The following is a 27,103-nucleotide window of genomic DNA, read 5'->3' as shown; positions in this document are numbered from 1 at the left end:
TTGCAGTTATTCAATGATCATACAAGTCCTACTCCCTCTTCCCATCCTGCTGTCCTGCCTGTCTCTCTGCCATTTGCAGTTATTCCAGTATCACACTAGTCCATCTCCTTCTTCCCTTCTTGCTGTCCTGCCTCTCTCTCTGCCATTTGGAGTTATTTCTATATCATACTAGTCCATGTCCTTCTTCCCTTCTTGCTGTCCTGCCTCTCTCTCCGACCTTTGAAGTTATTCCAGTATCATACTAGTCCATCTCCTTCTTCTCGTCTTGCTGTCCTGCCTCTCTTTATGCCATTTGTAGTTATTCCAGTATCATATTAGTACATCTCCATCTTCCCTTCTTGCTGTCATGACTCCCTTTCTGTGTTTTGCAGTTATTCCAGTATCATACTAGTCGATGTCATTCTTCTCTTCTTGCTGTCCTGCCTCTCTCTGCGCCATATGCAGTTATTACAGTTTCATACTACTCCATTTCCTTCTTCCATTCTTCCTGTCCCGCCTCTCTCTCCGCCAGTTTCAGTTATTCCAATGTCATACTACTCCATCTCCTTATTCCCTTCTTGCTGTCGTGCACCTCTCTCCACCATTTTCAGTTATTCCAGTGTCATACTTCTCCATCCTCTTCTACCCCTGTTCCTGTCCAGCCCCTCTCTCCGCCATTTGCAGTTATTCCAGTATCATACTAGTCCATCTCCTCATTCAATTCTTGCTTTCTTGCCTCTCTCCCTGCCATTTGCAGTTATTCCAGTATCATACTAGTCCATCTCCTTCTTCCCTTCTTGCTGTCCTGCCTCTCTCTCTTTCATTTGAGTTATTTCTGTATCATTTTAGTCCATCTCCTTCTTCCCTTCTTGCTGTCCTGCCTCTCTCTCTGACATTTTCAGTTATTCCAGTATCATACTAGTCCATCTCCTTCTTCCCTTGTTGCTCTCCTGCCTCTCTCTATGCCATTAGCAGTTATTCCAGTATCATATTAGAACATCTCCTTTTTCCCTTCTTGCTGTTTTGACTCTCTTTCGGCGAGTTGCAATTATTCCAGTATCATTCTAGTCCAACTGCTTCTTCCTTTCTTGCTCTCCTGCCTCTCCTCTCTGCCATTTGCAGTTATTCCAGTATCATACTAGTCCATCTCCTTCTCACCATCTTGCTGTTCCGCCTCTCTCTCTGAAGTATGCAGTGATACCAGTATCATACCAATTCATCTCCTTCTTCTGTTCTTGCTGTCCTGCCTCTCTCTGCCATTTGCAATTATTCCAGTATCATACTAGTCCATCTCCTTCTTCCCTTCTTGCTGTCCTGCCTCTCTCTCCCCCATTTGCAGTTATTCCAGCATCATACTAGTCCATCTCCTTCATCCCTTCTTGCTGTCAAGCCTCTCTCTCTGCCATTTGCTGTTATTCCAGTATCATACTAATCCATCTCCTTCTTCCCTTCTTGCTGTCCTGCCTTTGTCTCAGACATTTGCAGTTATTCCAGTATCATACTAGTCCATCTCCTTCTTCCCCTTGTTGCTCTCCTGCCTCTCTCTATGCCATTTGCAGTTATTCCAGTATCATATTAGAAGATCTCCTTCTTCCCTTCTTGATGTTTTGACTCTCTTTCTGCGAGTTGCAATTATTCCAGTATCATTCTAGTCCAACTGCTTCTTCCTTTCTTGCTCTACTGCCTCTCTCTCTCTGCCATTTGCAGTTATTCCAGTATCATACTAGTCCATTTCCTTCTCCCCTTCTTGCTGTTCCACCTCTCTCTCTGAAGTATGCAGTGATTCCAGTATCATACCAATTGATCTCCTTCTTCCGTTCTTGCTGTCCTGCCTCTCTCTGCCATTTGCAATTATTCCAGTATCATACTAGTCCATCTCCTTCTTCCCTTCTTGCTGTCCTGCCTCTCTCTCCTCCATTTGCAGTTATTCCAGCAACATACTAGTCCATCTCCTTCATCCCTTCTTGCTGTCAAGCCTCTCTCTCTGCCATTTGCTGTTATTCCAGTATCATACTAATCCATCTCCTTCTTCACTTCTTACTGTCCTGTTTTTGTCTCTGACATTTGCAGTTATTCCAGTATCATACTAGTCCATCTCCTTCTTCCCTTCTTGCTGTCCTGCCTCTCTCTTTGCATTTGCAGTTATTCCAGTATCATATTAGTACATCTCCTTCTTCCCTTCTTGCTGTCTTGACTCTCCTTCTGCGAATTGCAGTTCTTCCAGTATCATACTAGTCCATCTCCTTCTTCCCTTCTTGCTGTCCTGCCTCTCTCTCTGCCAATTGCAGTTATTCCACGATCATACTAGTCCATCTCCTTCTTCCCTTCTTGCTGTCCAACCTCTTTCTCTGCCATTTGCAGTTATCCCAGTATCATACTAGTCCATCTCCTTCTTCCTTTCTTGCTGCCAGCCTCTCTCTCTGCCATTTACAGTTATTCCAGTATCATACTAGTCCATTTCCTTCTTCCCTTCTTGCTGTCCTGCCTCTCTCTCCGCAACTTGCAGTTATTCCAGTATCATTCTAGTCAATCTCCTTCTTCCCTTCTTCCTATCCTGCCTCTCCCTCCGCCATTTTCAGTTATTCCTGTGTCATACTACTCCATCTCCTTCTTCCCCACTTGCTGTCCTGCCTCTCTCTCTCTGCCATTTGCAGTTATTCCAGTGTCATACTACTCCATCTCCTTCTTCCCTTCTTGCTGTCCTGCCTCTCTCTCCGCCTTTTTCAGTTATTCCAGTGTCATACTACTCCATCACCTTCTTCCTATCTTGCTGCCTTGCCTCTCTCTCCGCCATTTGCAGTTATTCCAGAATCATACTAGTCCATCTCCTTCTTCCCTTCTTGCTGTCCTGCCTCTCTCTATGCCATTTGCAGTTATTCCAGGTTCATATTAGACCATCTCCTTCTTCCCATCTTGCAGGTTTGCCTCTCTCTCTGTCATTTGCAGTTATCCTAGGATCATACTAGTCCATCTCCTTCTTCCCTTCTTGCTGTCCAGCATCTCTCTCTGCCATTTGCAGTTATTCCTTGATCATACTAGTCCATCTCCTTCTTCCCTTCTTGCTGTCCTACCTCTTTCTCTGCCATTTGCAGTTATCCCAGTATCATACTAGTCCATCTCCTTCTTCCTTTCTTGCTGCCAGCCTCTCTCTCTGCCATTTACAGTTATTCCAGTATCATACTAGTCCATCTCCTTCTTCCCTTCTTGCTGTCCTGCCTCTCTCTCTGTCATTTGCAGTTATTCCTGTATCATACTAGTCCATCTTCTTCTTCCCTTCTTGCTGTCCTGCCTTGCTCTCTGCCATTTGCAGTTATTCCAGTATCATACTAGCCCATCTCCTTCTTCACTTTTTGCTGTCCTACCTCTCTCTCTGCCATTTGCAGTTATTCCAGTATCATACTAGTCCATCTCCTTCTTCCCTTCTTGCTGTCCTGCCTGTGTCTTTGCCATTTGCAGTTATTCCAGTATCATATTAGTACATCTCCTTCTTCCCTTCTTGCTGTCTTCACTCTCCTTCTGCGATTTGCAGTTATTTCAGTATCATACTAGTCCATCTCCTTCTTCCCATCTTGCTGTCCTGACTCTCTCTCTCTGCCATCTGCAGTTATTCCAGTATCATACTATTCCATCTCCTTCTTCCCTTCTTGCTGTCCTGCCTCTCTCTGTGCCAATTGCAGTTATTTCATGATCATACTAATCCATCTCTTTCCCTTCATGCTGTCCTACCTCTTTCTCTGCCATTTGCAGTTATCCCAGTATCATACTAGTCCATCTCCTTCTTCCTTTCTTGCTGCCAGCCTCTCTCTCTGCCATTTACAGTTATTCCAGTATCATACTAGTCCATCTCCTTCTTCCCTTCTTGCTGTCCTGCCTCTCTCTCTGCCATTTACAGTTATTCCAGTATGATATTAGTACATCTCCTTCTTCCCTTCTTGCTGTCTTGACTCTCTTTCTGCGATTTGCAGTTATTCCAGTATCATACTAGTCCATCTCCTTCTTCCCTTCTTGCTGTCCTGCCTCTCTCTCTCTCTCTGCTATTTGCAGTTATTCCAGTATCATACTAGTCCATCTCCTTCTTCCCTTCTTGCTGTCCTGCCTCTCTCTCTCTGTCATTTGCAGTTATTCCTGTATCATACTAGTCCATCTCCTTCTTCCCTTCTTGCTGTCCTGACTCTCTCTCTCTGCCATCTGCAGTTATTCCAGTATCATACTAGTCCATCTCCTTCTTCCCTTCTTGCTGTCCTGCCTCTTTCTCTGCCAATTGCAGTTATTCCATGATCATACTAGTCCATCTCCTTCTTCCCTTCTTGCTGTCCTACCTCTTTCTCTGGCATTTGCAGTTATCCCAGTATCATACTAGTCCATCTCCTTCTTGATTTCTTGCTGCCAGCCTCTCTCTGTGCCATTTACAGTTATTCCAGTATCATACTAGTCCATCTCTTTCTTCCCTTCTTGCTGTCCTGCCTCTCTCTCCGCCATTTGCAGTTATTCCAGTATCATTCTAGTCCATCTCCTTCTTCCCTTCTTCCTATCTTGCCTCTCTTTCCGCCATTTTCAGTTATTCCTGTGTCATACTACTCCATCTCCTTCTTCCCTTCTTGCTGTCCTGCCTCTCTCTCTGCCATTTGCAGTTATTTCAGTATCATATTAGTACATCTCCTTCTTCCCCTCTTGCTGTCTTGACTCTCATTCTGCGATTTGCAGTTATTCCAGTATCATACTAGTCCATCTCCTTCTTCCCTTCTTGCTGTCCTGCCTCTCTCTCTCTTTCTGCTATTTGCAGTTATTCCAGTATCATACTAGTCCATTTCCTTCTTCCCTTCTTGCTGTCCTGCCTCTCTCTCTCTGCCATTTGCAGTTATTCCAGTATCATACTAGTCCATCTCCTTCACTTCTTGCTGTCCTACCTCTCTATCTGCCATTTGCAGTTATTCCAGTATCATACTAGTCCATGTCCTTCTTCCTTACTTGCTGCCAGCCTCTCCCTTTGCCATTTACAGTTATTCCTGTAACATACTAGTCCATCTCCTTCTCCCCTTCTTGCTGTCCTCCTCTATCTCCGCCATTTGCAGTTATTCCAGTATCTTACTAGTCCATCTCCTTCCGTTCTTCCTGTCCTTGCTCTCTGTCCGCCATTTTCAGTTATTCCAGTGTCATACTACTCCATCTCCTTCTTCCCTTTCTTGCTGTTCTGCCTCTCTGTCCGCCATTTTCAGTTATTCCAGTGTCATACTACTCCATCTCCTTCTTCCCTTCTTGCTGTCCTGCCTCTCTCTCTGCCATTTGCAGTTATTTCAGTATCATATTAGTACATCTCCTTCTTCCCCTCTTGCTGTCTTGACTCTCATTCTGCGATTTGCAGTTATTCCAGTATCATACTAGTCCATCTCCTTCTTCCCTTCTTGCTGTCCTGCCTCTCTCTCTCTTTCTGCTATTTGCAGTTATTCCAGTATCATACTAGTCCATTTCCTTCTTCCCTTCTTGCTGTCCTGCCTCTCTCTCTCTGCCATTTGCAGTTATTCCAGTATCATACTAGTCCATCTCCTTCACTTCTTGCTGTCCTACCTCTCTCTCTGCCATTTGCAGTTATTCCAGTATCATACTAGTCCATGTCCTTCTTCCTTACTTGCTGCCAGCCTCTCCCTTTGCCATTTACAGTTATTCCTGTAACATACTAGTCCATCTCCTTCTCCCCTTCTTGCTGTCCTCCTCTCTCTCCGCCATTTGCAGTTATTCCAGTATCTTACTAGTCCATCTCCTTCCGTTCTTCCTGTCCTTGCTCTCTGTCCGCCATTTTCAGTTATTCCAGTGTCATACTACTCCATCTCCTTCTTCCCTTTCTTGCTGTTCTGCCTCTCTGTCCGCCATTTTCAGTTATTCCAGTGTCATACTACTCCATCTCCTTCTTCCCTTCTTGCTGTCCTGCCTCTCTCTCTGCCATTTGCAGTTATTCCAGTATCATACTGGTCCATCTCCTTCTTCCCTTCTTGCTGTCCTGCCTCCCTCTCCGCTATTTTCAGTTGTTCCATGATCATACTAGTCCATCTCCTTCTTCCTTTCTAGCTGTCCTGCCTCTCTCTCTGCCATTTGCAGTTATTCCAGTATCATACTAGTCCATCTCCATCTTCCCTTCTTGCTGTCCTGCCTCTCTCTCTGCCATATGCAGTTATTCCAGTATCATACTAGTCCATCTCCTTCTTCCCTTCTTGCTACCCTGCCTCTTTCTCTCTGCCTTTTGCAGTTTTTCCAGTATCATACTAGTCCATCTCCTTCTTCCCTTCTTGGTGTCCTGCCTCTCTCTCTGCCCATTTCTTCCTCCTCTTCTCTCTGTCCATTTGTTCCATTACCTCACTCCACCTGCTTCATCCCCTCTATCGAATCAACTCCTATAGAAACTTTTGTAATCTTACTTCCTCAGCAGAAAACTGAAATTAAGTGTTGATTCGTTATCCTAACGGAGAAAAATTGTGTTAGGCATGTGAATTGTGTAAACGTTTTTCAGTGTGGTATTATATTCTGTAATTGTATTTTCTGGTGCGGAGATTGGAGAGCACCCCAGATCCTAGCGAGCATGGAAAAATCCCTTGAAGGCAACACTCAACAAGCTAGTAGATGGCACCTTAAGCTATCGAAAAAGACTAGGAAAGTAACTCAGAAATATTGACACAATGGGTATATTATTTTATATTCTTTCTAGTAATGTCTGATGGACAGATATTAACTGCAACACATCTGTTTTGTGCAGGTAGGCAGATGCTTACAGGTGTGAATTATATAACTGTCACATTAAGAAGTCATAGTTGCAAAATACTGACACGAATTTTTTACAGACGAATGGAAAAACTGATAAAAGTCGACCTCTGGGAAGATGAGTTTGGGTTCGAGGGAAACGTAGGAACAGGCGAGGTAGCATTGACCCTATGTGTTAGAAGATGCATTAAAGAAATGCCCACCTACGTTTATAGTATTTGTACATTAAGAGAAAGTTTTTGATCATTTTGACTGTAATAAACTCTGAAAGTCTGAGGGTACCAGAGACGAAGTACAGGGAACGATCGGTTATATATAGCTTGTACAGAAGCGATACTGTAGCTGAGCGGAAAGATATGAAAGAGAAGCAGCGGCTGAGAACGGAGTGAAGCAGGGCAGTAGCCTCACCCGAAGTGGCGTTGACAGAAGACTTTAGGGGTACGATGTGCAGAAAGAAGAACTTAGCATCACAACAAGTTTATCTTCCTGTGTCATTCAAAGCTTCTTCCAGGTCCTTTGGCGTATTTTGAGAAGACAAGATGCCAATTAATAAATGATCGTCTTCCAAGGCAAAATCGAAGGCAGGAGACCACAAGAAAGAGCAGCAAGTAGATGGTAGAATGAAGCGAAGATGATAACCTGCCTATATGACTTGACTGAAAAATGAAGAGCGACCTCTGCGTAATTTAAAGAAATTTTTTATAGGCAACATTGTGTTGAAAAATGTTTTCAGTGATTGAAGATGACAGGCTTTCGTGTAGAAAGCAGGCATTAAAAACTGTATTGAACGCGATCTTGATTATAAAATATCTTTAAACCTGCTTATTTCTTCGCATTATACTAATAAGTGCTGAAGATCGGTGTGGATGGAGAAGTTTAGTCGAAGAAATGAATGATGAAATGAGATCACGACCATCATCATCCACGAGTAAACCGACTAATGAAGATGAGCTTAACTGGCGACTGAGGAAGATAGAGTATTCAACCACACAAACAAAATTAAGTTTGAGGGACAGCATGATACACATTAGGAAAGACAAGGAGCAGGGGAGGGAGAAGGGCTGGAGACGCCTTGTCCTGGCTTTTGGGACAGACAGAAGGGTGGTTGGGGACTTTTACGAAAGTGCTTTAGCGCACGTCATCGGCTGGTCGGTGCGTGGTGGAGACCTGACACTGACAGACACAAGGGTTGCACGAAAATATGGAAACACTGCGAGAAATGCGCACTTGAGCATAAAGGCAGACGCTAGGCAAGCCTGCTGGCGGCGGTGTTATATTTGACCATGAACGGCACCTGTGCTGTACTCTCAATAATTTGCAAATGTCAGTCCTGTAGTTATGAGTGCGCTATGTCGAAGCTAAGTGAATTCAATCGTGAGAAAATTGTTGGTGCTCGTATCGTAACCAAGATAGCCGAAGTGCTTACTGTTGCAAGAGACACTGTATTGACGATTTATATCGCATAGGAGAAATCGAAAAAAACATGATCTCCACTAAGTCACAACGCGGACGAAAGTGTAGCCTGCGTTAAACGATCGTGACAGACGGTCAGCGAAGAGAAACTTCCTGGCAGATTAAAACTCTGTGCCGGAGCGAGGCTCAAACTCGGGACCTTTGCCTTTCGCGGGCAAGTTGGCTCAAATGGCTCTGAGCACCATGAGACGTAACTTCTGAGGTCATCAGTCCCCTAGAACCTAGAACTACTTAAACCTAACTAAACTAAGGACATCACAAACATCCATGCCCGAGACAGGATTCGACACTTTGACCGTAGCGGTCTTGCGGTTCCAGACTGGAGCGCCTAGAACCACTCTGGCCGGCCGCGGGCAAATGCTCTATCATCTGAGCTACCCAAGCACGAAACACCCCCGTCCTCACAGCTTTAATTCCGCCAGTACCTCGTCTCCTGCTTTCCAAACTCCACATAAGCTCTCCTGGGAACCTTGCAGTACTAGCACTCCTGGAAGAAAGGAAATAATACTATTTCTGCAAGGCCGCAATAACCTCTCTGCCAGGAGTGCTAGTTCTACAAGGTTCGCAGGAGAGCTTCTGTGAATTTTGGAAAGTAGGAGACGAGGTACTGGCAGAAGTAAAGTTGTGAGGACGGGGCGTGAGTCGTGCTTGTGTAGCTCAGATGGTAGAGCACTTGCCCGCGAAATGCAAAGGTCCCGAGTTCGAGGCTCGGTCCGGCACACGGTTTTAATCTGCCATGAAGTTTCAGCACACACTCCGCTGCACAGTGAAAATCTCATTCTGGGTCAGCGAAGAGGAGGGAGACAAAAATAAAAGGACGACAGCTGCAGAAGTCACTGTAGAACTAAATGCCGCACTCACGACTCCTGTAAGCACCAAAAAAACACGAAGGGAGCTGCATAAGCTGCGAACTGCAAGGCGAGCTGGAATCCCAAATCCACACATCAACTGCCCATAACAGGAAAGCATGTCGCCGAAGTCATAAAACCACGACTAAGGAGTGATCAAACAAAGTCATTTGGTCGGAGGAACCTTGTTTCACACTATTTCCAACTTCTGGCCAAGTCTACGCTTGGTGTACGCCGTCCCAGGTCTATGATACAGACTGCTCTTCGCCAAGAGTGAAGCATGGCGGGCGGCGGCGAGGGGGAAGGGTGTTCGGTGATTACTGGGGCAGTCTTGTCGTGGCATTCCTTGGATCCCACGGTGACTCTCCAAGGTCGCATTCCTGTCAAGCATTATGTGACCATTTTGGCCGATAGGTGCATCCCAACGTACAGTACTTGATCCCCACTGGTGGTGACGTTCTCTCACCTCGCACCGGTTTTGTGAGCACCAGGAGAATTTCCCGCATCTTTCCTGGCCAACACAGTCATCAGATCTCAGCATTACTGAGCCCATCTGGCCTGCCTGGAAGACAATGGTGTGTGATCACTGTCCACCGTGATCACCATCTTAACTTGCCACTGCTCCGCAGGGACCGTCGGTGTGGCCGTGCGGTTCTAGGCGCTTCAGTCTGGAACCGCGTGACCGCTACGGTCGCAGGTTCGAATCCTGCCTCGGGCATGGATGTGTGTGGTGTCCTTAGGTTAGTTAGGTTTAATTAGTTTTAAGTTCTAGGCGACTGATGACCTCAGAAGTTAAGTCGCATAGTGCTCAGAGACATTTTAACCATTTTGAACTACTCCGCAGGAAGAATGGTATCAGCTTTCCGTAAAAACCATCAAGACTTCCAATGACACAACATCTGGAAGAATATCAACGATTGCTGTTGCCTAACAACTGAAGGGTAAGGCGGTACTATTTCGTCAACAGAAAATTCCCAACGAACTAAAAACTATACGAAGTCTGTTCAAAAAATTCCGGAACTTCGGCCACAAAATTTTTCCACGTTTACCTTTTACTTATTGTGCGTCTTTTCCTTCCAAATACCCTCCTCTACGATTGATACACCTCTCCCAACGCCGTTTCTTGATCCAGAAGCAGTCTCAATACGCATCTTGTTGGATCGCCCAAAGCGACGTCTGCGAATTTTCTTCTATCTCATCTATCCTCCCAGATATTCGTCCCTTCAACGAAGTCTTCAACTCTGGAAATAAAAAAAAGTCCGCAGGGGCCAGGTCTGGAGAGCATGGAGGATGAGGCAGGACAGTGATTTCGTTTCTTCTGCAACTGTCGCGCGTGACTCATGAGCCGTGATACGAACTTGACGTCAGCAACATGCGTTCCAAGATGCAGCGTCAGGATCTCATGACATGATCGAACCGGAATGTAACATTCTTCTGCAATCTCTCGGACAGTCAGTCTTCGATTGGCACAATTTCGTTGACGCTCCTCACACGACCGTCGGCGGTAGATGTTGAAGGGCGTACTGAATAAGGGTAATTTTTAACTTCCGTCCTGCCATTTTTAAACCGCGTGAACCATCCGTATCACCGAGTACTGCTTAATCAAATGGTTCAGAGCACTATGGGACTTAACTCCTAAGGTCATCAGTCCCCTACAACTTAGAACTACTTAAACCTAACTAACCTAAGGACATCACACACATCCATGCCCGAGGCAGGATTCGAACCTGCGACCGTAGCGGTCACGCGGTTCCAGATTGTAGCGCTTAGAACCGCTCGGCCACCCCGGCCGCCACTGCTTAATCACTCATCGTCTTAGGATTCTTGCATCATTTAGTGTGTGTCTGTAAACATTTTCTTGAGCAAGTATAATGCAGATGCGTTGCTCCTCTAACTCTGCCAGCTCAACATTCGCAAACTGTGCGACACAATGTTCTACTCAATACAGCACTGAACAACAAGTAAGAGATATACAACAATGAAACTTCCGGCAGTTACACATTTAACACAGGCTTGTGCAGGGATACCAACCGTATTTCACTCTAACACACCGCTGGCGCGAAATTACGAATGTTCTGAAATTTTTAGAAAGATCTCGTATTTCGTTCGTATGGCACATTCTCCGCTGTGTACCGCCTGAAACTAGATGACACCGAACAAAACCTATTTGTTTGTGGAAATACAAACAACGTAGGCCTATGACTTGTCCATCTGAATTAAATTAGGAGGTATCCAAAGAACACGGCCCAGCAGGAAAATACCGAGGGACTAACCACATCCAGACGAAGAAACTTTCCCGAAAAGGAACAAAATGTTATCAATTACGTAATGGAACATACGATATTTTACATATTCTCAGAAACGGACAAGAGTGAACAAGATTTCTGGTTGCACATGACTACTGATATGCAGCACCAAGAAATAAAATAAATGAGATATTATTATAAGAAATAGGGATTCTTCCTTAACATAACTATTGCGGATTCTACGCAAATGTCACCTATGAATTTACTCAACTGGAAATTTCTCACAGATCTCCGCTTGAACACATAAAGATGAATATATTGTAACGTAAATAACTATTTATAAAATTCGTTTCGTTTTCTGATACGATTTCCTTTGTGATGTGATTTTATTAACTTTAACATTAAACTTTCATACAGTGTACCTGGTGCGTCACACGAGGCAGCATCATTGGCTAGAGTCCGCGCTTATGTTTTAACAGGTTTCACAGGGATGTTTATGGCGTTACATCTCACATCGTCTAAGTAAACTTGTAGGAGACCTATTGACCATACTAACACAAAAATCTGGGCAAGGAGGCTACGCAAACTGACCGCTGCATCATCCTCTCCTGATAGCTTTAAGTATGTCAGCAGTGGTACGGAGACGGGACAGTACAACACTCCCTCAAACATTACTATCAGCTGTTAAAAGTGCATGTGGTACTACTTCTTCGCGTAGCTCCTCAGTTGTCAGTTATTCACACTGGAATGAGTGGACAGTGTTCTGGATGATGATGATGATGTTTGGTTTGTGAGGCAAACAACGGCACGTTTATCAGCGCCCGTACAAATTTCCAACCTTTGCTCAGTCCAAACTCGCCACTTTCGCGAATGATGATGAAATGATGCTGAGAACACCAACACCCAGTCATCTCGAGGTAGGTGAAAATCCCTCACCCCACAGTTCTGAAAATGCCACCGAGGAAATAAACTCCCAGTTATCTCGAGGCAGGTGAAAATCCCTCATCCCACAGTTCTGGAAATGCCACCGAGGAAATAGGATTCAAACTTATATCACTCTCAATGCTGTCACACTGACCACTTTTGTGGAGTCAAACGCAGGCCACATTCTGCACTCCTGCACTCTGCACTTCTGCTTCATTCTGCATTGTAAATGAGTATAGAATCTGCTGGTGACAGTAGTACCATCGGCGAGGAATGATTCCAAAATGGCAATCACTGATTGATACATAGCTACACATTGAATTGGCGCCATTTTTTGATGTACTATATTGTTTTTTACAGTAGTGGTTTGGAAGTTGTTGGTACTGTCATGCTGTAGTTAGCAAACTGTTTTCGTTAAGACAGGTACGTCACGCTCGCTAAAGTTTCATCTATATAGTTAGGTTACATGTAAAAACCACGATTACCTGACAAATATGGTCACAGTAATTTAATTGTTCCTGTGCTGCCGTAAGTAATCCTGTTCTTGTGACAAAGTGACACGTGGCACTGCTGCACGTGTACTGCTCCTAGTGCTGCAATGCAGTGCTCTATCTAATGCAGGGACCATCTGCTGTAAGGGGTTGCAGTAACTGAAGTGCACTTCTGCTGCCACTCGCAGCCCACATACTGTGCCAGATGGTACTTTAGTGCTGTGAGTGTGTCCTACTACTTCTGATATCATAGGCTGCAGCGGCTCAGTTAACTACCTTAGGCCAGTATACATAAGTCTACGACAATTCTGTTCTCACAAGTGTGAAATGTCAGTGGACGCCCCAGGATAGAGGAACTACTAAACGGGGATGGAAAGGTGCAGGCCATTTATCACAAGTCGTTTGTTACTTCACAAGAATCCAATAATATTTTATAGCATAGATAAATCTTATAATTCAGCTGCCTGGCAAAAAACACATTTCGTCTGAATTCTCTTATTACACCTTATCACCATAAACATTTTTCAAACATACATTAAAAATGGAAACTCTTCAATTCGTATTTACAGATAAACAACACACAAATAAGTTCAAAATAAATAAATAGAAAAATGAATTTTTTATACCAGTTGCCAAGATTGAAAACATATATCACCAACCAGAGATTTTTTCTGAATTCTCTTACTGCACCTTACCACTATAAATATAGATTCTTCAAGCATACATTAAAAATACGAACTCTTCAATTCAGATTTACATGTAAACAGCACAGAAATCGGTTCAATATAAATAATTTTTTTGTATCAGTGGCCAAAGTGAATGACGTAATTCTGAAAACGCACTTGCTCAATCAGGGAAGGATCTTGGGAATACTCAAGACACTGACGTGAAAAATAATAAAATACCATTTAACAATTGAGCACTACATCAATATTAAAACTATTACGTACAAAAACCGCAGAAGGGGCAGGTACGACACTCATGGTCTCAATAAGGTTGTTTAGAATAACAACACTCAAAGAAATACTATCGTAATCACATTTGGAACAATAAATATTAATTTTCATGGAAAAACAAAATCTCACCAGAGTTATAAGACACAATTACCCAAAAGAGCCAATATTCACTGGCCACAAGCGTCTGATTACCACCGCCGTAAGAACCTTTATAGTCGTTACATCACTCAGGGAAGGAACAACTTCCAGTACAAATCAGTTTCGACCTCAGTGTCAGTAACACACGACACGGCCTGGAAGACGTGACAGTTAATTTCAGGCACAGCTGACAAATAAGCAGACATTGAAGAATTTGTATTTAAAGTAAGTTATAAGACACACAAATGTGGCGCTCAGTTTCAAACAGAGGCACCAAACGATAAATTCAATTCTTCAAACAGAGTGATGGAGAACGATAGGCAATCCAGCTTAGTGGGAGCATCTTGAACACGGCAGCACATGCGGCAATCAAGTAACGAGTACCTTACTCCTAAGGACAGAGCAGATGGTATAAAAAATGAACACCACTCCAACACCCATACCAGCGACTACACCTCCTTAATGCAGGGTAAGTTGGTTGCATCGACATTAGGCCCAAGTATTGCCGGCCAACACAACTCTAGCGACGACCGGCCGCTTAAACAACCGTGCGCCCCATAAGCTCCGTTAACAGCCCACCATACGTCACATGTGGCTGCTATCTCTCTGACGCCCTGACTGCGACCGAATGACCACCCAAGAGGTCAATAAGTTGCCCAAGGAACTGTAACCAAGACTCAACTAACAGGCCGCCGAAGCGCCACCTGGCGACTGACTACACAGAGACGGATGACTCCAGTAAGGCAAAGACGTAAAACAGCTTCACAGCTCCGGCATATATGCCATACAGGTCATAGGACAGTGCTGCTGAAATGATTCAGTGTACTGTGTGACTACCTCCAGTTTCAGTTACTACATAGAACTGTCGCGCTGCCTACTCAACATGGTGGACACCTGCCTCAGGCTGCTGCAACTGAATAACACCTGTGTTGCTCATGCCGTACTGCTCAGAGTACCATACACTGTGCTGACACTGCGCTGCATCACTATGCCGCATATCGGATCATCCCGCTGTAACTAAAATCTCCTATACAGCGTGCATAGCTGGACTGCACTGCTGCACATGTCACACTCCACATACTAGCTCCATGTGCTGTGCAGCTGCCTGTAATGCTGTCACAGGCGGAGTAGCACCAGGCATCATGTCACGTGCTGCAGAAATCGAAGTGTTAGGTCTTCCATATGCTTTGTTGACACCATACTGCCTGATGTACTACTCTGCTACTTGAGACTGATGTATCTGAACGTCACCCCTGTTACTGCAGTTGTGGCGGTGCGGGGTTTTGTCGTCGTCTCTCGTTCGTCCTGTCTCACCTTAATTGTCCACCTATCTCAGTACGGCTTCACTCTGCAGTAGTGGATACTCACTAGGCCGTGTAAAGCAGCGCTGATGAAACCACAACCTAACACCTACTACACAATGGATGCGTAATTTAAGTTGCAGATCAGTTCCAATAAGTTCATTTTTAACCAATTTCGGGTGGTGGGGAAAATGCAGTTTACCTGTAGTAAGCCTTCGGAACTTCTAGTAAATTGGTTTTTATTCTTAAAGAAGCTATCAAGTCCAAATTTACTTTTATAACTGCTCTTTCATTTCAAGTACGAAGCTTGGCGAGCGACTCTCTCTATGCTCGCAGGTTCGAATCCTGCCCCGGGATTGGATGTGTGTGATGTCCTTAGGATAGTTAGGTTTAAGTAGTTGTAAGTTCTAGGGGACTGATGACCTCGGAAGTTGAGGCCCATAGTGCTCAGAGACATTTGAACCATTTTTTAATCTCTCTATGCCACCCCATTCTCCACCTACCTATCTTCCTGCGCGCAGGAACAGCTTAGTTCTAATAGGCTAATGGTCTTAATGACCAATCACAATGATCCTTTTAGAGCACTCTCGCGGCAAATCTTGCCTGAGCGAATCGCTAATCAGAAAAATCATTTACTTCATTCCAAGGCCGATTTCTAATATAATGTTTAATAAAACAGACCGAAATGCAAAATGATCTTTAAATTAATTTTAAAACTTATTCCACTTCGGACTTCTATTCTGCCTGCTTTCTTACAAAAGCAAGCACACATCGACGTAAGTCATCACCTTCGTGGTTAAAACACCATTTTCCCACGGTTATATATCATAAGTTTTCGTAAAATAGTATTAAGTTTTTTTCGTATGTCCCACAGACACTCTTCATTCATTCCCATGTATATACACAACAAAGTAATAAGCAGATAATAATTTTGAATGATTTTTACACTACGAAATTGCAGCATAATTAAAGTTTTGAAAAGATAAATTCCAGTTAAGTGATTTTATATATTGAGAACTCGGATTATGACTTTACATGATAATAAAAGACAAACTGCTGTTGTTTCTAACTGAGTTTTGAAACATAAGTGTCGGGTTTTTGGACATTTAAGTAATTTATTAAATCTCCAGAAATGTTGTTGTTGTGGTCTTCAGTGCTGAGACTGGTTTGATGCAGCTCTCCATACTACTCTATCCTGTACAAGCTTAGAGTATTCATCTCTTGGTCTCCTATGATTTTTACCCTCCACGCTGCCCTCCAGTTCTAAATTGGTGATCCCTAGATGCCTCAGAACATGTCCTACCAACCGATCGCTTCTTCTAGTCAAGTTGTGCCACAAACTCCTCTTCTCCCCAATTCTATTCAATACCTTCTCATTAGTTATGTGATTCTTCCCATCTAATCTTCAGCATTCTTCTGTAGCACCACATTTCGAAAGCTTCTATTCTCTTCTTATCCAAACTATTTATCGTCCACGTTTCAATTCCATACATGGCTATACTCCATACAAATACTTTCAGAAACGACTTCCTGCCACTTTCTATCAATACTGGATGTTAACAAATCTCTGTTCTTCAGAAACGCTTTCCTTGCCATTGGCAGTCTACATTTTATATCCTCTCTAATTCGGCCATCATCAGTCTTTTTGCTCCCCAAACAGCAAAATTGATCTATTACTTTTAGTGTCTCATTTCGTAATGTAATTCCCTCATCATCACCCTATTTAAATCGACTACATTCCAATATCCTCGTTTTTGTTTTTGATGATGTTCATCTTATATCCTCCTTTCAAGACATTTTCCATTGCGTTCAACTGCTCTTCGAAGTCCGTTGCTGCCTCTGACAGTACTATAAGAGATAAAAAATCTGAAATTTTAACAGACTCTTTTACTTAATAATAAAAGATGGTATACCAAGTTTGAGCAAAATCGGATGATAATTACTATAGTTTATTTATATTCGTAGAGGGTATGAATTTACGTTCCTACTGGATGTCACTGGATACCGCTCTCATGGCCGACAGCGTCAGCTGCGGTGTGAGTCACAGCGGAAAGGAAATCCTTGCAGCCACTGTGATACACGGCTGCGTGCTATACTGTACTGAGCCGGTCATGGTGGCCGAGCGGTTCTAGGCGGTACAGTCTGGAACCGCGCGACCGCTACGGTCGCAGGTTCGAATCCTGCCTCGTGCATGGATGTGTGCGATGTCCTTAGGTTAGTTAGGTTTAAGTAGTTCTAAGTTCTAGGGGACTGATGACCTCAGATGTTAAGTCCCATAGTGCTCAGACCAATTTCAACTATTTATACCGTAGTGAGTGTTATCCTGTAATAACTTGCTACGTTACATATTGGAGCTAACATCTTGCCAGTCTTCGGTGCTGTGTGTGTCCTATTATTCATGATAGCGCACGCTGAATAATTCTAAAGTGGGTGAATGTACTACATAGCTGATTCAGATTGAAGTAATAAATAGCATCCCTGCTGCCAATGGTGAAGTAGCGGCCCAGGCACAGCGCCACATCCTGTTTGCACTGCTCCATGCTGTGATGAGGTTGCACTGGCTCAATGTGCAGTAAGACCTGTCCCAGACCACTGTAACTAAGCACAACACCTGCTGTGTTATGAGAGGTGGAGAAGTGGCCGACGTGCTGTGACATATGGCGCTGCTGCATATGCGGTACTGCTCGCGCTACCACATGCTGTGACGATGCTGCCCTGTCTGTTCAGACTGAACACCGTTTCTTCTGTGTCGGCACAGGTGGGGCGGCGGCCGAGGCGCAGTGCCACGCGGCGCTGGTGCGCATGTCTCACTGCTGGCGCTGCCGCGGGCTCCATAGGCGCGTCCGCCCCTGCGCCGGGCTCTGCCTGAACGTGCTGCGCGGCTGCCTGACGCAGCGCGCCGCCGAGCTGGACCTGCCGTGGAACGGCTACGTCGAGGCGGCCGAGAGGCTGCTCGCCGCCGTCCAGGGCCGCGCCGCCCTCGACGACGTGCTGTGCGCGCTCGACGCACGCATCGCTGAGGCGGCCGCGGCCGCCGTCGAGCGGAGCGCCACTCTGCAGCCACAGGTGCGCTGTCATTTGTCCTTTTCATATTGCTGTTGCATTAATCACGTACAAGCAGTGCCTAACACTTACAAGGATTGTATATTATGGTGTGCGTACTGTAAGAGCTGCGGTACACACACCATCAGAGTATCAGACTTGCGCTCTAACGAAGTAGGCGAGTGTCAGCAATATGTCTCGTGGTCTTACCGTGGCGTGTTTATCTTCTACCGTTAGGTCAGACGATAAAAATGCCACTTGGACGCTTAGAGTAGCACATTGACAGTGACCAACTTTAAACAGAACTTGATTAATTTTCACACATATTTATTAAAATAATAACAAACATAGACATTACATAACTTGATCCTGGATGCTGTTTACAATTCACAATCTGAAGTTCCTTTGGGCTTGGTAAGTTAATCTTATTCTCACATAAATCTGATACTTGACAAAGTGTCTATACATTTCTCTTCATGGCTATGTACAGGAATATGATAATCTTATTAGGCGCAGACTGAAACTTGACTACAGACTGGTACAGACTGATGTAGACTGGTGCAGACCAATGCAGACTGACTAATCGGAGGTCTGTACACTCGTTATAATACCTCGCGCGTTCAGATATCACGGCGCGAGTGTGATCCGCGAGCAGTAAAACTTCTACGTTACCAGCAATCTCATTGGCTGTGTTACGTATTAATACGCGGATCGGCGGAAGCAGAATTTGGTCCGTCTCTAAGTGCGTCCGTCTCTAGTGCGGAGACGGACGAGCGCTGCTCCTGCGCTGTTGTACTTAGTGGGGCGCGCTCTAGTGGGTAAGATGTGTACGAGCTGACTACGCGGAACTATGTACACAACACATGTGCAATATAATAAAGCAAGAAACTCTCAAGGGTGATCAGAGTAGTTTCCTTTTTCAGAAGAACTGATGATACCACTTAGGTGGCGCGCTGGGTAGCCGAGCGGTTGCAGGCGCTTTGCCACTGTTCACGCAGCCCCCCCCCCCCCCCCCCTTCGCCAGAGGTTCAAGTCCTCGAACGGGAATGGGTGTGTGTGTGTGTGTGTGTGTGTGTGTGTGTGTGTGTGTGTGTGTGTGTGTGTGCGTGTGTGTGTGTTGTCAGCGAAAGTTAGTTTTAAGTTGGATTAAGTATTGTGTAAGCCTAGGGATCGATGACCTCAGCAGTTTCGTCCCATAGGAACTTACCACAAATTTCCAAATTTTATCAGTTAGGTCGACAAAAGATCACGATTAATGTATTCTCTTTAGCCTATTTCCGCCGAGTCTTGTCTGCACGCTGTCAAATAAGATAACAGTCAACAGAAACCGGCGAGGATCAAGAGGTTAGTCGTGAAAATACTGTCCACAGAAATGGACTCGTCATATTGACAGGAATGTGAGGTGATGTCTCTCAGGAGACATTAAAAATGGCCCAAGCCCCGCGGATTTTCATACTATGTTTTCTTCTGGGAACTTCTGACAGTCAACTCAGTCTCAGAGTCTATTCAGGGAAGTTTACACAATGATTCGATGCTTGTAGTCCTTTCACCGAGCATGATATACGTATGTTATAAACGTAGTGTTGACACGCCCTGCTAAACCCGCAGCACAGGACAAGTAGTAGGAATTGTGAAAGGGGGCCAGAATGAGCGGCTGTCAATTACACTCCACACATAACCCTTTCTTTAGTTGTTCAAACATTACAGCGCAACTTCTAAGCTTGACTATCGACAGAAAACGTCTTTAATTCACAAACGGCTGGAAGCCCATGAGTTAAATACAACTGCCATAAATATTTCTTTTGAGACAGAAGGCTCTATGCTCTAACCTTAAATAGTATTTAATGCCAAGGTATGTAAAGCTCTGAGCACTAAGGACATCACACACATCCATGCCCGAGGCAGGAGTCGAACCTGCGACCATAGCGGTCGCGCGGTTGCAGACTGTACCGCCTAGAACCGCTCGGCCACAATGGCCGGCTCAGTACAGTATAGCACGCAGCCGTGTATCACAGTGGCTGCAAGGATTTCCTTTCCGCTGTGACGCACAGGTACGACTCCTGCTTCGGGCATAGATGTGTATGTATATTTCCTTTCCGCTGTGACTCACAGGTACGACTCCTGCTTCGGGCATAGATATGTATGATGTCCTGAGGTTAGTTAGGTTGACGTAGTTCTAAGTTCTAGGGGACTGATGACCTCAGATGTTAATTACCTCGCTTTCCACGCCCGGGTTCCCGGGTTCGATTCCCGGCGGGGTGAGGGATTTTCTCTTCCTCGTGTTGACTGGGTGTTGTGTGATGTCTTTAGGTTAGTTAGGTTTAAGTCGTTCTACGTTCTAGGGGACTGATGACCATAGATGTTAAGTCCCATAGTGCTCAGAGCCATTTCAACCATTTGTTAATTCCCTTACTGCTCAGAGCCATTTGAACCATTTTTTTTTAATTTCATTTCTCAAAGCTACCCATTCTTCCCCTACTGTATTTCTTTCCCCCATTCTTGTCAATCGTTCCCTAACGGTCTCCCTGAAACTCTCTACAACCTCTGGGTCTGTCAGTTTATCCAGGTCCCATTTCCTCAAATTCCCACATTTTTGCAGTTTCCCCAGTTTTAATCTACAGTTCATAACTATTAGATTGTGGTCAGAGTCCACATCTGCCCCTGGAAATGTCTTAGACATTTAGGAACTAACTTTTAAATTGTGTCTTGCCCTTATGTAATCTATCTGAAATCTTCCAGTATCTCCAGGTTTCTTCCATGTATACAGCCTTCTTTCATGATTCTTGAACCAAGTGTTAGCTATGATTAAGTTATGCAAAATTCTACCAGACGGCTTCCTCTTTCATTACTTACCCCCATTCCATATTCACCTACTACGGTTCCTTCTATTGCTTTTCCTACGATCGAATTCCAGTCACCCATGACTATTAAATTTTCATCTCCATTCACTATGTGAATAATTTCTTTATGCCATCATACATCTCTTCGTCATCTGCAGAGCTAGTTGTCATATAAACTTGTACTACTGTGGTGGGCGTGGGCTTTGTATCTATCTTGGTCACAATATTGCGTTCACTCTGCTGTCTGTAGTAGCTTACCCACATTCCTATTTTTTTATTCATTATTAAACCTACTCCTTTCATTACCCCTATTTGATTTTGTATTTATAATCCTGTAATCTCCTGGCCAGAAGTCTTGTTCCTCATGCCACAAAACATCACCTATCCCCATTATATCTAACTTTAACTTATTTCCCTTTTTAAGTTTTCTAACCTACCTGCTCCGACCCGTAGAACGCCAGTTTTCTATCTCCTGATAACAATGTCCTGCTGAGTTGTCGCCGCTCGAATGGGGGACTTTTTTACCTCCGGAATATTTTACCCAAGAGGACGCCATCATCATTTAACCATACAGTAAAGCTGCATATCCTCGGGAAAAATTACGGCTGTAGTTTCCCCTGGCTTTCAGCCGTTCGCAGTACCACAACAGCAAAGCCGTTTGGTTGGTGTTACATGGCCAGATCAGTCAATCATAGAGACTGTTGCCCCTGCAACTATTGAAAAGGCTGCTGCCTCTCTTCAGGAACCACACGTTTGTCTGTCTCCGTTACACCTACGTTAGGGCTATCTGTATCGCTGAGGCACGAAAACCTCCCCACCAATGGGAAGGTCCATTGTTCATGGGGGGGGGGGGGGGGGGGGGGGGGTAATACCTGATAACTAAGATCCTCAAAACTTAAAGTGGATGAAGGCTGATGCTTTAAAACAATACAATAAATTTTCAACAAGGAGAAGGTCCAATTTAGAAAAACTTACGTTCAAAATGGCTGAAGTCCTTTGATTTTAAAAACACAATTACAAACATACAAATTCCAACCATGGGCTGTGAGCCATCACAAAAAAAAGTTAAACGCCAACTAGAAAGGCAGATAGGCAACAGCGCTCAGATGTTTCCAGGGGGCTCGGTCTACCCTTGAAATCTTAACGTTCGCTTAGGTGAGACAAGAAGTCGGCCCCAACTATACTCGATCCTCCGGCAACACAACCAAGAGACAGTCAGGGACCCACCACGGACAAGACGACTTCTTAACCACCGACCATTAAACGAGAATTCCAAATCCAAAACGTTACAGAGATAGCCCCCCACAACCGAAAATACATTAAGCTGTCAAAAACTACACACCATGTTGGACAGCGACAATACATAAGGAAAGAACACTTCCTGAATTTACGTCAGCGACCAGGGCAGGTAACCGGAGCACTAACGGCCACAAGGCGTAAAATTCCGCTGGTGCAGTTGAATTTCAAACCGACAAATGTAGTTAATTCCACCAGATGGAGGTTAAATTTTCACCGACTCGAACACTTGCTGTTGCTCCTAGGAATACCGCCAACAGCAAACCACCAACCAAGGAAGGGTACAACGTGAACAGACGTAGCTTCGGCAATTAAATCACCACTCAACTTTAATGTCCTGGGTCGGTGAGCCACGAACCGCGTAGCACTCGGAACAGCCCCCACCTGCTCCAACACTGCATAGACACAGCCAGCGGGCCCAGCCGACTGCGCTGCGCGGAGACTTGTTTGCTGACCCGCTCCAACCGACCAAATGGGTGCACACCGCCAAGCCTGAACTATAAACACCAGATTGAAGATGGTATACGGTGCAAATATCGATACACACCACTGCTGCCACACGTAGAAAGAGGAAGAACCGCAGCATAACCACAATAACCGCAGGAAACCAAACGCAGAGTAACATCCAAGTTTTAAAGCAAAGCATAAGCTGGGGTCAGCACGGCTCAAGTGTCTTTGTAGCCATGAAATAGAATTTAATATTTAGAATGAGTGACTCAGATATGAGCTGGACCATCGGGAGTTAGGGAAAACGGGAAACACCGGGCCCACAAATCAGCAGGTTATTATTTCATGCAAATAACAATTTAATTATAAGTTAAAATGTAACTTAATATCAAAGAAATAAATACTGCAATTTAAATCTTAAGGCCACTTTTTAAATGAAATGTAACGTACTTTTAGTAATAATAAAAATAATAATAGCTGAGGTGAAATTTGCAATTTAAATCTTAAGGCCACAGTTTGGAGAAATATGACTACAAGGTCATTCTTTTCAGATTGCTGCAATCAAACGAAGCCACACTTAACTCTTTGCCATCTGCACGTCTCATACAAATTTATTCGCATGGCCCCAGGAGCGCTAATTCGGATTACTTGGCTTGTCGGCGGCCGCTTCTCACCTTTCCGTTGATGACAAGCTTGGAACACACTGACTTTTGCGTGCTTTAATTTTTCCGGAAATCCTCTATTTGGCCGTATCGTTCCACAAACACCAATTTTCTTTTCAAGTAACTTCTCTGCAACTTGAGGTGATGGCACATTTCATCAGAAGATGTCAATAGTTCCATCACTGCTTTTGCTAAACGCTGTCTAGCGCTGGAATATTTCTTAAATGAGCAAATGTATCCCGTACTCGATTCAGACAGCATCCAAATGAGTATCCTGTATTTCGTAGTTTTCGATGGACTGTAGACTTTAAAATTTAACCGTCCACGCCACGGTATCATTCCTTCATTGAATGAGATGTTTTACTTAGTTTAAACTTTTTCGAAAAATAATCAATTACGAATTGCACCTTGAAAAGCCGGTCGGCATTATCTGGTTTAGTGTTGTTGGAAAAATGTAAAAAGCATAATATTTGTCTGAATCGGTTGCAGGACATAGTTTTGCGAAATATCGGTGTGTCTGTGAACCGATTCGTTGACCAATAATAATCGATCCTTTTTTTCTTTTTTTTTTTTTTTTTTTACAGTTCCCGTAAGGATAGCAAGTCCAAACCATTTTCTATGTTCGGGTCCCGTAACGTCGACAAATTTGGCATTTTTTAATCCAATTTCCTTCCATTGCAATTTTGACTGTAGTACTTGTTGGTTTCGTTGTTGATATATTCAAATAGATCGTTGCCAATATGTAATTCTACTATATGCTCGACGCTCTATCTCTGGGAAACATGTTTGTACCCGGAGATCCTTCAAATTTATTATTGGTCCTCACTAAATCAGTCTGACCACACTGCACTGTCTTCTTCGTAGCGTTCGCCAAATTCTTCTTGCAAGTATTTCACCATCTTCCGATGATTCTGCTTTGCTTTTTTTTTATCCAATGTCTTCTTCCTAATCGGCCAAAGTCGTCCGGAACATCAGACAAGACGTCCGCTCACACATTGTAAATCATCGTATCGTCTCTTTCGTCTGCCATAATGAAAGGACACAAGTACTTATACAAATAAAACACTTGTTGATGTGTGTAACTTATTGTTACCTAAACAATACATCAACAGAATGCTAAAGATACTAAAGTTCTGTCGCCGGCCACTGCGCGATACTGCTCTCACGACACCACTGTAGTGTCGCCGGCATTGACCAATACTATGCAGTCGACACCGCTGTGGTGTCGCAGGCTGTTGACCGCTATTTCGCGCACGACACCACTGTGGTCTCGCAGTCTCGTGAAGGCGGAAAGCCTCGCTCGCGGGGTGGAATCTGAGCTAACTATTTGTAGTATCGTTCCCAGAACCGATCGCACTCCTCTGGTTTGGAGCCGAGTGAAAGGCTTAAACCAGAGGCTCAGACGATTCTGCGGAGATGTGGGTTCCAAATTTCTCGAGCTCCGCTTTCGGGTGGAGAAATGTAGGGTCCCCCTGAAGAGGGAAAGCGGCTACAGGGGTAGCGGAGTATGTGTGGAGTGCACAGTGCGTTTCTTAGGTTAGAGAATTCCCTTCCTAGGCCTGACAAGACGCCTCCTGAGACGCGACAAGGTAGCAGTAGGCAAAACGCAACACGGAATGACAATATTAATGTGGTAATAGTAAACTGCAGGAGCGTCTATAGAAAGGTCCCAGAACTGCTCTCATTAATAAACGGTCACAATGTCCACATAGTAATAAGGACGGAAAGTTGGCTGAAACCAGACGTAAACAGTAATGAAATTCTAAACTCAGATTGGAATGTATGCCACAGAGGCAGGCTGGACAGTGAAGGGGGAGGCATGTTTATAGCGATAAGAAGTGCAATAGTATCGAAGGAAATTGATGGAGATCAGAAATGTGAAATAATTTGGATGAAGGTGACGGTTAAAGCAGGCTCAAACACGGTTATTGGATGTCTCTAGAGGCCCCCCGGCTCAGCAGCTGTTGTGGCTGAGCACCTAAAGGAAAAATTTGAAAATATTCCGAGTAGTTTTCCCGACCATATTATAGTTTTGGGTGGAGATATGAATTTACCAGATATAGACTGGCAGACTCAAACATTTATAACGGGTGGCAGGAACAAAGAATCCAGTGAAATTTTTTAAGTACATTTTCTGAAAACTACCTTGAGCAGTTAAACAGAGAAACGACTCGTGGCGATAAGATATTAGACCTTCCGGTGACAAACAGACCCGAACTATTTGAAACAGTTATCGCAGCACAGGGAACCAGCGATCATAAAACGGTTACAGCATCGGTGATTTCAGGAGTAAATAGAAATATTAAAAAAAAGGTAGGAAGATTTTTCTGTTTAGCAGAAGTGACAAAAAGCAGATTTCAGAGTACTTGACGGCTCAACACAAAAGTTTTGTGTGAACTACAGATAGTGCTGAGGGTCATTGGACAAAGTTCAAAAGCATCGTACAATATGCATTAGATGAGTATGTGCCAATCGAGATTGTAAGGGATGGAAAAGAGCCCCGTGGCACAACAATCGAGTTAGAAAACTGCTACGGAAGCAAGGGGAACTTCACAGCAAACATAAACATAGCCAAAGCATTGCAGACAAGCAAAAATTACGCGAAGCGAAATGTAGTGTGAGGAGGGCTATGCGAGAGGCGTTCAACGAATTCGAAAGTAAAGTTCTGTGTACTGACTTGGCAGAAAAGCCTAAGAAAATTTTGGTCTCATGTCAAAGCGGTAGGTGGATCAAAACAAAATGTCCTGACACTCTGTGACCAAAATGGTACTGAAACAGAGGATAACAGACTAAAGGCCGAAATACTAAAAGTCTTTTACCGTCTAGAACCGAGCGACAGCTACGGTCGCAGGTTCGAATCCTACCTCGGGTATGGATGTGTGTGATGTCCTTAGGTTAGTTAGGTTTAATTACTTATACGTTCTAGGCGACTGATGACCTCAGAAGTTAAGTCGCTTAGTGATCAGAGCCATTTGAACCATTTTTTTCTCTTTTCCAAAGCTGTTTCACAGAGGAAGACTGCACTGTAGTTCCTTCTCTAGATTGTCCCACAGATGACAAAATCGCTGCAAAGACAAAAGGCCGCTGGACCTGATGGGATACCAGTTCGATTTTACACAGAGTACGGGAAGGAACGTGCCCCCTTCTTGCAGCCGTGTACCGTAGGTATCTAGAAGAGCGTAGCGTTTCAAACGATTGGAAAAGGGGATAGAAGGTCATCCCCGTTTTCAAGAAGGGACGTCGAACAGATGTGCAGAAGTATAGACCTATATCTCTAACGTCGATCAGCTGTAGAATTTTGGAACACGTTTATGTTAATTTTGGAACAAGTTTATGTTCGAGTATAATGACTTTTCTGGAGACTAGAAACCTACTCTGTAGGAATCAGCATGGGTTTCGAAAAGGGCGATCGTGTGAAACCCAGCTCGCGCTATTCGTCCACGAGACTCAGAGGGCCATAGACACGGGTACCCAGGTAGATGTCGTGTTTCTTGACTTCCGCAAGGCCTTTGATACAGTTCCAAACAGTCGTTTACTGAACAAAGTAAGAGCATATGGACTATCAGACTAATTGTGTGATTGGATTGAAGAGTTCCTAGATAACAGAACGCAGCATGTCATTCTCAATGGAGAGAAGTCTTCCGAAGTAAGACTGATTTCAGGGGAGTGTCGTAGTGCTACTCACAACATATATGAATGACCTTATGGAT

The 27,103-nt window shown here is 44.2% G+C and overlaps 1 protein-coding gene across 1 annotated transcript in view; it reads left to right on the top strand.

Moving 5' to 3' along the window:
- LOC126336241 (glypican-5-like) overlaps window positions 1-27,103 on the top strand; it is a 728,632-nt gene that overhangs the window by 523,040 nt on the left and 178,489 nt on the right. Inside the window, exon 4 of the mRNA XM_049999730.1 lies at window positions 17,865-18,172. Within this exon, the coding sequence (XP_049855687.1) occupies window positions 17,865-18,172 (308 nt within the window). The remainder of the gene's footprint in view (window positions 1-17,864; window positions 18,173-27,103) is intronic.

Source organism: Schistocerca gregaria, chromosome 2 (genome assembly GCF_023897955.1).
Source record: "Schistocerca gregaria isolate iqSchGreg1 chromosome 2, iqSchGreg1.2, whole genome shotgun sequence".
NCBI classification, from domain to species: domain Eukaryota; kingdom Metazoa; phylum Arthropoda; class Insecta; order Orthoptera; family Acrididae; genus Schistocerca; species Schistocerca gregaria.
This window is presented reverse-complemented; position numbering and strand designations above follow the sequence as displayed.